The sequence below is a fragment of the Propithecus coquereli genome, unplaced genomic scaffold (genome assembly GCF_000956105.1).
Source record: "Propithecus coquereli isolate 6110/MARCELLA unplaced genomic scaffold, Pcoq_1.0 Scaffold89, whole genome shotgun sequence".
NCBI classification, from domain to species: Eukaryota; Metazoa; Chordata; class Mammalia; order Primates; family Indriidae; genus Propithecus; species Propithecus coquereli.
The window spans coordinates 3,286,115-3,297,946 of NW_012155173.1; the positions used below are offsets into that span (position 1 = coordinate 3,286,115).

General features: G+C 37.0%; 1 protein-coding gene across 1 annotated transcript in view; it reads left to right on the forward strand.

Annotated features, from left to right (window-relative positions):
* PSMD5 (proteasome (prosome, macropain) 26S subunit, non-ATPase, 5) overlaps positions 1 to 11,832 on the forward strand; it is a 33,588-nt gene that overhangs the window by 16,576 nt on the left and 5,180 nt on the right. The window contains exons 2-7 of the mRNA XM_012664436.1: positions 2,080 to 2,224; positions 3,248 to 3,361; positions 3,799 to 3,927; positions 5,479 to 5,588; positions 7,169 to 7,311; positions 11,141 to 11,332. Of these exons, the coding sequence (XP_012519890.1) occupies positions 2,080 to 2,224; positions 3,248 to 3,361; positions 3,799 to 3,927; positions 5,479 to 5,588; positions 7,169 to 7,311; positions 11,141 to 11,332 (833 nt within the window). The remainder of the gene's footprint in view (positions 1 to 2,079; positions 2,225 to 3,247; positions 3,362 to 3,798; positions 3,928 to 5,478; positions 5,589 to 7,168; positions 7,312 to 11,140; positions 11,333 to 11,832) is intronic.

Here is an 11,832-nt window from a genome sequence, read left to right on the forward strand (position 1 = left end):
ATAATTCCACTTATGTAAGATATCTAGAATAGTAAAATTTAGAGAGACAGAAATTAAAATGGTGGTTGCCAGGGGCTAGGAGAGAGGAGAATGGGGAATGTTTAATGGATACAGTTTTCTGTTTGGAAGATGAAAAAGTTCTGGAGACAGTAGTGGTTACACAGCAAAATAAATATACTTATTGACACACTTAAGAATGGTGAAAATGGTAAATTTTATGTTATGTATAATCACAATTTATTAAAAAATGAAAAGAAAACCTATAAGCAGTCATTCCCCCTTTCTTCTCTTCTCCTCACCCCCAGCCCCTGGCAACCGGGAATCTACTTTCTGTCTGTATGGATGTCTCTTCTGGACATTCCTTATAAATAGAATCATCGTAAAGGAAGTCTTTTGTGTCTGGCTTCTTTCACTCAGCATAATATTTTTGAGATTTGTTCATGTTGTGTTATATATCAGTACTTCATTCCTTTTTATGGCTGAATAATATACCATGGTGTGGGTATATCACATATATTTATCCATTCATCAGCTGGACGTTTGGGTTTTTTCTACTGCTGTGAGTATTAGAGTACAAATTTTTGTATAAACATGTTTTCCATTATCTTGGGTGGAAAAACATTCTTAATATTCCCTTTGGCTCAGTTATGCAATGTGGAATCCCTAAGATAAAAGGATATGTTCATTTTTAAGGCTTTTGATTTGTATTGATTAATCACCTAGAAAGATTGTACCAATTTAATTGTATAATCCTATTAGCAGTATATTAGTCCATTTATTTGTAGTGTCTGTTAAGAGACAAGGAAATTGTTCTTTTTATTTAAGGAAATGGTTCTTTTTTTTTTTATTCTGACTTCAGCAAGCATCAGAAGGGGAAATGGTTCTTGAAACACCTTCTGTATCTACAACTAGTAGTCATCAGGTTCTCTTTAATAGCTTTGAATCTTTTCCCTCTTCTTCCCATCCCCATTGCTACTCCTCTGCCTCTCTCTTTTATCACCTCTCACCATTAACTGTCTTATAATTGAAAATTCTTTCTCTAACATTTATGCAGAGTGATTTCTGCAAGTCATATCTCATCATTTTACTTCTCTGTTTAAAACCACTTCATTTTTTGCCATTGATTTTCTGGAAAAAAGTCTAAATTCCAAGCATGACATAAAAGACCTGTCAGAATCTGGCTTCTGTGCATCTTCCAGTTTCATTTCTTGCCATTCATCTCACCCTTTTACCTTCTCCCCTCATCTCCTTCATTCTGACCCCAGTCACGTGGGTTCCTTGAAAGTATAGTACTATGTCTCATTCCTCTGTGCCTTGTCATCTGCTTCTACTCCCTTTACCTGGAACACCTTTCTTCTAGATAACTGGTACTTCTTCTTAAAATTTAGCTTAAATGTTACCCTTCTGGGAAGCCTTCCCCATACCTTGTGTTCTTTTTTGTTGTTGTTCTTTCTTTTTTTCTTTTTCTTTTTTTTTTTTTTTTTTTTTGAGACAGGGTCTTACTCTGTCACCCAGGCTAGAGTGCCGTGGTGTCATGATAGCTCACTGAAACCTCAAACTCCTGGGCTCAGGCAATCCCCCTGCCTCAGCTTCCTGAGTAGCGGGGACTACAGGTGTGTGCCACGACACCCACCTAATTTTTCCTATGTTTTGTCGAGACGAGGGTCTCACTCTTGGTCAGGCTGATCTCAAAGTCCTGACCTCCCAAAGTGCTACGATTACAGGTATGAGCCACTGCGCCCAACCTCTCATCTTCTTTTTTAAGCTGCCATAGTTTCTAGCTCTAGCCTATAGCATTTATCTACCTGGATTACAGTTATCTTTTTTACTTTTCTGTATTTTTCATTAGACCGAGCTCCTTGAGGCTAGAGAATATATCTTATTCTTCTTTGTAGCCCCAGCATAGGCATGGCATGTAATAGGTACTTAGCAAATGTTTAATAAATGAGTAAAAGCTGCTGTTTTAAAAAGAAGTCTGTGTGGAGGAGATCCTCATTGAGCTAAGCTTCAGATATGATTAGGTTGTTACTTCCTGTCTGGCAGGGCATGAACTAATGAGATCTATGGTGTCTCCTTTAGGGAAAAGACTACTTTGTGTGTATCCATTCTGGAGAGACTGCTCCAAGCTATGGAGCCAATTCATGTGGCCCGGAACCTCAGGGTTGACCTGCAGAGGGGGTTAACTCACCCCAATGACTCTGTAAAGATCCTCACTCTTTCCCAGGTATGAAATTTTACTAGTACATATAAGAAGGAATCAACATCGATCACCTGCTCTGGGCCAGGTTCTGTGTGGGGTGTTAAAAACAGAGAGATGAAGAGAACACAGTCTCTCTCTCTCTCTCTGTCCCTGTATGCATAGCTGACTATAACCTGGGAGATACAAGCTGAAGTAAGAAGTTCCATTAATACCATCTGAGTTCCTTTTACATGCCAGGTGTGCTGCCATATGCTGTTGGAGTTACCAAGATAAATGAAACATTTTTCTTTCCTTCAAGGAGCGCCTAGTCTAGAGAAAAAGATTCTAATGTGTTCAAACAGCTACTCTGCTATGTTAGGTCCTGTTACAGTGGCATGAACTAAGTGCTTTTGGTCATAAAGTGCTAAAGGTCACTAAACCAACAGTTAAGACAGTAATTCTTATCAACCTGATAACCAAAAACATCCTACTATTTGAGTGAAGAACCGCTGGTAAGGATTATCTTGTTAAAATGTTAGGTGCTAAGCAGTTAGTTACCCAGTAGATACTGAACTACTGCTTTTCCTTTTTTCCTCTAAAGTGTTTATTCAATAAAAAGGTGGAAAGTATTGATTTATTCATTGACCATTTATGTGTCAGACACTGTAGTAGGCGACTTACCTAGTCAGTCTCATTTAATCTTCATAGCCATGGTTGAATTAAGTATTGTATTCTGATTTTACAGATCAGAAGTTAGCCTCAGTGAAGTTATTTCATTTGCCCAAGGTCAATGCAGCTAGAAATAGACAGAACTAGAGTTTGTATTGTTTTAACTCAATGAGCTATCTCACCTCTCTACCCACTTTTTTTTTCTTTCCTTTTAAAAATATAACTACATCATATGTATGTTTGGCTTAAAAATTTGGGTCATTTTGAATTTTTAATGACTTGTCTTATAGCTGTAATCACTAACTCCTAAAATAACTGCACACTAAGGAAATTTGACTGTCATGTGTTCACGTGTTGCCCTACTTTGGAAGAATGTTTCTGATTGTTTTTTCCTTTCAGGTTGGAAGAATTGTTGAAAATTCTGATGCTGTTACTGAGATTCTAAATAATGCTGAATTACTAAAACAAGTTGTTTATTGCATTGGTGGAGAGAATCTATCAGTAGCTAAAGCAGTAAGTCTGCTAGAATCATCAACTTGAATATGCAAAGACCTCAGTGCCCTAAAAGACATAGAAAGGCTTTCTAAATTGAGGTGAAGGTTTAGAATGAATGGTTTGTGTAACTGAATTTGCAACCTCATGTATATGGTATCAAATAAATTAGTGGTTGTCAAATTCTAATAAACCCCTTCTATTTTCTAGGACATAACATACTTATAGTATCCATTATAGGGCTTACATTGGGTTGCTTGATAAGAAGCAAAACTTGGATACTCTATATTCTGTCAGGAATACCTGTATCTTTTCCAGTTATAAATAATAGCTAAACCATAGTGAATGCTTATTGGGCAAGGTGCACTCCATGCACGAATTTTTGTATCAGTCTTAATGAAGTAGATATTAACGTTCTGTATTTTTGTGACTTAGGAGATATTTTCTTTCCTTATAAGGCCATCAAATCCCTGTCAAGAATATCACTAACCCAGGCTGGACTAGAGGCTTTATTTGAAAGCAATCTGCTGGATGATTTGAAAAGTGTAATGAAAACAAATGATATTGTTCGATACAGGGTATATGAGGTAAGACTAAAAACATATTTTCTGTTGCTCGCAAAGCAGAGTGCCATAAGGCTTATATTGGCAGGCAAGACAGCTTGTTTAACATGCATTCATTGAATATGTGATCTGTGTTAGGCCCTATACTGGGTACTGGGAATATAGGGATGCGTTCTCAGCCTAATGCATGAGATAGTAATATAAAAATATTCACAGCACAGTATGAGTGTTACAATAGAGGAGATAACATTGAAATCAGACTTTCAAAAAACTAGTAGTAGTGGTAGTAAAAAGAAGAAGTGGCTCTTATTTGCACCAGCTTTGTACTAAGCACTATTCTAAAATCCTCACATATATTGTCTTCAATTCTCACAGTAAACTTTATGTTATAATCATTAACATCATTATTGATGGAGCAATTGACCCAAGTCTGCACACTGAATAGGCTGCATGTTCAAAATGGAACTCTCTGCATTCTAATTCCCCCTTTAGAACACTTTCTTTGCATGTCTTGATACCACACTACCCTGGTTTTCCTTCTGCCTCTGTTTCTTCTCAGTCTCCTGGCTCATTATCCTCTATTGAACCTTTAATTATTGTAGTTCATGAAGTGAAGTTCCAAGCCCTGCTTTCACTGTACTCTATACTCATTCTTAGGCAATTTTATTCATCTTAGGATTTCAGTCCCCCCCTGTGCTGATGACTCTCAAATGCAAATTTCCAACTGAGACCTCTCCTCTGAGCTCAGACCTTTATATCCAACTGCTTACTCACTCTCACCCTCTTGGACATATTCTAGGCCCCTCACACATGTTCAAACCAAATTCCTCATCTTCCCCATCTACCCCGTGCCTCCAATAAAAAAACAACAGCAACAAATTGGCCCTGTCTTACAGTACACATCGTTGGATATTAGACCTTGTCCTCATTCTTTCTGAGGCTTTGTTTTTTCTGCCACATATCCATTCAGTCATCACGATTTTACTTAAACCCATGCATTTCTCTTCATTGTTATAGCCACCACCACCCTAGACTGACCTAGAAGTGTCACTCACCTGGACTACTGTATTTGCATCCAAACTGGTCTAGCCTTATCCACTAAGACAGATTTTTAGTCTGTCTTCACATACAGTCAGAATGATCTTTTAAAAATCCAAATCTGATTCTGTCACTTCTTTGCTTAAAACCCTTTAGTGTCTTCCTCGATCTCTCAGTAAGCCCTCAGAATGTACTTGTTGAATGAGTAGGTGAGTGAGTGACTGACAGAAGGCATGAATGAATGAATGATTTTTAAAATCCGTTTGTTGTTGCTGATTCAGTCTTTTGTACCCTGATTGATGATTTCTTGGGGGAAAAAGTGCTGATAAACCAAGATATAAGGGAACATTTCTATGCCAAAGTAATTCCTTATGCGTTCAGTGAAATGTTTCTACTTGAAGAGACAAATAACAGATTTTTATTGTAAAAATTCAATTATAGAAAGCATTAATACCTAGTTCTGCATTTAACTTAAAATGAGATCTATCAGCTTTGGGGATGTTTTGACCTTTTTTTCCTTTTTCTGTTTTCTTTCAGCTAATTGTAGAGATTTCTTCTGTGTCACCAGAATCTTTAAACTACTGTACCACAAGTGGATTGGTAACCCAGCTCCTGAGAGAACTGACTGGTGAGGATGTCCTAGTCAGGTGTGTTGACTTAGAGAGTTCTTAAAGCAAAATGTCCTCTTCTGGAGGGACAGGAGGCAACCTTGGCACTTACCATGGTTTTCCCTATTAGAGCCTGTGCCCAGGTTGTAATCTCATGACTGATGTGTGTCCTGAAGGAGGGACCTTTAGAAAATTGCTCAAGTTACATCATGACGACATATTGGAACTTGAGAAAGCTCCATAATTCACTACTTTCAAGTGACTGTGTTCCCTGTCCCTAGACGTGTGTGCTCGTAAAATGTTGCAATCACATAGTAGCTGCCATTTTATATTACTTAACATTTTATCATACGCATTTTTTGGCATTGTTAAATAGCAGCACTGTAGCATGATAGAAAAAACATGGGCTTTTACAAATGAGGAATACTTGGGCTTACATACCTCTTTGCTACTTATTAGCTGTTTGACCTTGAAAAAATTATTATAATCTTTCTATACTTCAGTTTCCTCATCTCTCAGATGGAACAATAACAACTCTACAATGAACATATTATGAAGATTAAGTGATTTGACCATAGAAACCAATACAGTGGCTAACATAAGTCCCCAAAGAAATGTCAATTCCAATATCTTCCAACCCCTATTCCTCTACCTCCCTAAATCCCCTGTAATATCTGCCAAATATTTCCTTGTTAATATTCCACAGCTTATTAATGCTTCCTCACTCTTGAACACTTGGCTTGCTTCAAGTATTTTGCTGTTATAATAGTTATCTTTATGTATATAGTTTTTATTTTTCTTAAATGGTTTTCTGATTGTCCTATGTTCTTTACATGTGGCTCAATTTGTTAAACCCGTATGTATAAATCAGACACTAGTTTACGTTGTTTCAAAGCATTTGAGTATCTCAAGCTAATGAGAAAATTAATTTTGTTAATTTTTCTTTAGCCTTATATCAAATTTTGTGACATAGGAAAATACCTGCAAATGGTCAGTTAAAATACTCCAGGATTAACTGTAAAAATACTTTTTAAAATTATTATATTTGATCATGGATGTTAGATATTAGATGATAGTAAAGAATTGTTATTTTTTAATATGGTGATGGCATTATAATTATGTGAGGAAATATTTATGGTTTTTAGAGATGCATACTGAAGTATGCAGGATGACTGGCATTTGCTTTAAAATAGTTCAGCACAAAACAGGAAAAAAAGATGAAAGAAGTAAAGCAAAATCTTGATAACCGTAATATCAGGGTTGTGGGTACATGGGGTTTATTGTACTATTCTCTTTACTTTTTCATATATTTGATATTTCAAAATAAACAAAAATTTTTTTTTTTAAATCTAGGAAGCGGCTAGGTTGCTGTGGAAACAATAGTGGGCCTCAAGTCGGAAGGTCAAGATTTAGGTCTAACCTCTATCTATAATAACAATGTGATTCCAGATAAGTCACTGCAACTGTCTAGGCCTTGTGTCCTCATCAAAAAGTAGAGCCAAGATTATTGACCTTTCAGATTTGGTAGGAAGAATTACATAAGACAACCTATATGAAAGCAATTTGTAAACTATGCTAATCATATGCAAAATCTTGTTTTTGTCCTTCTGACAATTTAGAGCCACTTGTATAGAAATGGTGACATCACTGGCATATACTCATCATGGACGACAGTACCTTGCTCAAGAAGGAGTAATTGACCAGATTTCTAATATAATTGTTGGGGCAGATTCAGACCCTTTCTCTAGCTTCTATTTGCCAGGTAAGAAACATTGATGCCTGTGTAAATGATGATGCATGTTTTATTTCTGAGTTATCTCTGATAGGGGAGGCCAGGGATTATTTACCTTTGAGCTGATTCCCTTTAAAAGATACCCATAGCCACCAATTCAACGGCACATTAAAAGGATCATTCACCCTGATCAAGTAGGATTTCTCCCAGGGGTGCAAGGATGGTTCAACCTATGCAAATCAATAAATGTGATACACCACATTAGCAGAATGAAGGACAAAACCATATAATCGTCTCAGTAGATGTAGAAAAAGTATTTGGCAAAATTCAACTTTCTTTTATGATTAAAAAGTCTCAACAAATTAGGTATAGAAGGAATGTATCACAGCACAATAAAGGCCAAATATGACAAACCCATAGCTAATGTCATATTCAGTGGTATAAAGTTGAAAACTTTTTCTCTAAGATCAGGAACAAGACAAGGAATGCCCACAATTACCACTTATATTCAACAAAGTACAAGGAGTTCTAACCAGAGCAATTAGGCAAGCAAAAGAAATAAAAAGCATCCAAATCAAAAAATAAGAAGTGAATTCGTCCTGTTTGCAGATGACATAATGTTTTACATAGAAATCTAAAGACTGCGCCAAAAAAACTGTTAGAACTAAAAAACAGGCTGGGTACGGTCTGGCCTCCTCCTGTCCTCCTGCCAGGCCGAAGCAGGAGGATTACTTGAGCTCAGGAGTTTGAGACCAGCCTGAGCAAGACCCTGTCTCTACTAAAAATCGAAAAATGAGCCAGGCATGGTGGTGTGTGCCTGTAGTCCCAGCTACTTGGGAGGCTGAGGCAGGAGGATCACTTGAGCACAGGAATTTGAGGTTGCTGTGAGCTAGGCTGATGCTATGGCACTCTAGCCCGGACAACAGAGTGAGACTCTGTTTAAGAAAAAAAAAGAATTAAGAAATTCAGTGCAGTTGCAGAATACTAAATCAGCATATAAAAATCAGTAGCATTGCCGTATATTAACGGTGAACTATATATATGAAAAACAAATCAAGGAAACAATCCCAATTTCAATAGTATCCAAAAGAAAAAAACTTAGAAATGAATTTAAACAGGTAAAAGATCTGTACACTGAAAACTATAAAATACAAAACACTGATGAAAGAAATTGAAGAAGACACAAATAAATGGAAAGTTATTCCATGTTCATGGGAAAATTAATATTGTTAAAATGTCCATACCGGCTGGGCATGGTGGCTCACACCTGTAATCCTAGCACTTCAGGAGGCCAAGGCAGGAGGATCACTTGAGCCCAGGAGTCTGAGACTAGCCTAAGCAACATATTAATAGCAAGATCCAGTCTCTACAAAAAAGATTATCTGGGCATGGTGGCAAATGCCTATAATCTCAGCTACTCGGGAGGCCGAGGTGGGAGGATCCCTTGAGTCCAGGAGTTTGAGGTTGGAGTAGGCTATGATGATGCCAGTGCACTCTAGCCTGGGCGACACAGCAAAACCTTGTCTTTAAGAAAAAAAAGTCCAAGCTACCCAAAGAACTATACAGATTCAGTGCAGTCTCTAGCAAAATTTCAATGACGTTTTTCATGAAAGAGAAAAAAACAATCCTAAAATTCATATGGAACCACAAAAGACTTTGAATAGCCAAAGCAGTCTTGAACAAAAAGAGCAAAGCTGGAGACATCACCCTACTTCAAAATAGACTACAAAGCGATAGTAATCAAAACAGCATGGTACTGCCATAAAAACAGACACATAGACCAATGGAACAGAATAGCGAGCCCAGAAGTAAATCTATGCACTTGTGGTCAATTGGTTTTTGACAAAGGTGCCAAGAACATGCAATGGGGGAAGGGCAGTCTCCTCAGTGAATGATGTTTAGACACTGGATATATACATGTGAAAGGATGAAATTAAACCCTTATCCACAATGCATATAAAAATCAACCCAATTAGTTAAACATAGCACCTGAAACTGTAGAACTACCAGAAGAAAACATAAGGGGAAAGAAAGCTCTATGACATTGGTCTTGGCAAAGATTTTCTGGATATGACCCCAAAAGCACAGGCAACAAAAGCAAAAATAGGCTTGGGATTACATTGAACTAAAAAGCTTCTGCACAGCCAAGAAAACCATCAGCAGAGTGAAAAGGCAACCTATGGAATGAGAGAAATTATTTGCAAAGGATTAGTATCCAAAATATATAAGGAACTCAATAGCAAGAAAACAACCTGGTTATAAAAAGGGCAGGGATCTGAACAGACTGTTCTTGAAAGAAGACACACATATAGCCAACAGATACATGACAAAATGCTCAGCATCAGTAATCATCAGGGAAATACAAATTAAAACCACCCCATTAGAATAGCTAATATCAAAAAGACAAAAGATAACAAGCATCAACAAACATGTGGAGAAAAGGGAGCCCTTACACACTGTTGGTGGGAATATAAATTAGTACAGCCATTATGGTAAACAGTATGGCAGTTCCTCACAAAATTAAAAATAGAACTACTATATGATCCATCAATCCCATTCCTGAGTATATATCGAAAGATATGAAATCAGTATGCCAAAGAGATATCTGTACTCCTATGTTCATTAGAACATTATTCACAATAGCCAAGATATAGAATTGGCCTAAGTGTCCATCAGTGGATGATGAACGTGGTATGTATTCACAACGGAATACTATTTAGCCTTACTAAAGAAGGAAATCCTGTCATTTGGAACAACATGGGTGAACCTGGAGGACATTATGTTAAATGAAATAAATCATGCACAAAAAGACAAATACTGCATGATCTCACGTGTAGATTCTAAAAAAACTGAACTCATAGAAGTAGAGATTAGAGTGGTGGTTACAGGGCCTGGGTTGGGGGATGCTGGATAGTTGTTGGTCAAAAGATACAAAGTTTCAGGTAGGAGGAATAAGTTCAAAATCTGTTGTACAACATGGCTACTATAGTTAATAACAGTGTATCATATTTTTGAAAGTTTCTAAGAGTAGATTTTAAGTGTTCTCACTACAAAAAAAAATGTGAGATTATGTATATTTTAATTTCTTCAGTTAGCCATACCACAGTGTATACATACGTTGTACACAGTAAATATATACAATTTTTTAATTTGTTGATTTAAAAGATTAATTTTATAAAAAAGAAGATAACCCATAGCTCCTTCCTGTGGTAGAATCTGTTGCCCTGGGAGCCATGTGCTGTTGACTCTGATTTTCTGGAAACATAAATACCGTTTAGAGCATTAGGTTATTTTTCTTTTAAAGGTCACTTAAAAGAAACATAAATAATACTACTAATGACATTTTACAGTATATTTCAGATTCGTCAAACCTCTGAGTTGGAATCTTTAATATAAGAACTACTCCAGCCATTCTATTCTAGGATATATTCCTTGATTCATCTTTCTTGAATACTTCCAGAAATTGAAGATTTATTCCTTCCTTCAGTAGCCTAGCTTATTTTATTGATGAACACATGTGTTTAAAAATTTCTTCCTAATAATGACTCTAAACTTACCTTTCTATAATTTGTATCTGCTGGTCCTTGTTCTTTGTTCTCCCTCTTGCATATGACAATACTTCCATATCTGGTCCCAGCTCCATTGACACCCTGGGTTTCTCTTCTTTTAGGACCACACATGACAGGGTCCTTCAGTATCGTCTAATGGCCTCTGATTGTCAGGCAACACAGTGTTCTAACCTTTCTTTTCCTTCTGGTCTATTTCTGTTCAGTTTATTTCTGTTCCTATGAAGACATAGGGCCCACAATTTGTGATGTCTTGCCCCTATGCTAAAATATGTTTTTGTAAATATCTTTAGGTTTTGTGAAATTTTTTGGAAACCTGGCTATCATGGATAGTCCTCAGCAGACCTGTGAGCGTTACCCGGTCTTTGTGGAAAAAGTCTTTGAAATGATGGAAAGTCAGGACCCCACCATGATTGGCGTAGCAGTAGACACAGTTGGAATCCTAGGATCCAATGTTGAAGGAAAACAGGTTTTACAGAAAACAGGTTGGTATGACTTGTCTTGGCTTTATTTAGGGGTATCTTAATTTTTGACAGTGTTCAATGTGTAAGTTCATTTGCTGGTGGGTTAACTATATTGTAGAAACTATTTTATGGATGGCAATCTTCTTAACCATGATCTTGGACTCATCTCTAAAAGTCTTCTAATTATTACTACTGGAAACCTTTTCTTTTTATTTTTCACTGTTTAGGGTTCAACCAACCAATTTGGACCAAACACTGTTTCCCCTTTATGTCTTCCTTGAATAGTACCCGTGGTACAGGAGTCAGAAAGATTGGATTCATGACTCAGGTCTAACACTAGTTTTTGGGTTTTTTTTTTGTTTGGTTTTTTTTTTAGTGTTTTTTGTTTGTTCGTTTTTTGGAGATAGAGTCTTGCTATGTTACCCAGGCTGACCTCGAACTCCTGGGCTCGGGTAATCCTCCTGCCTCACCCTCCCGAGTAGCTGGAACTACAGGTGCGCACCACCATGCCTGGCCCTGAC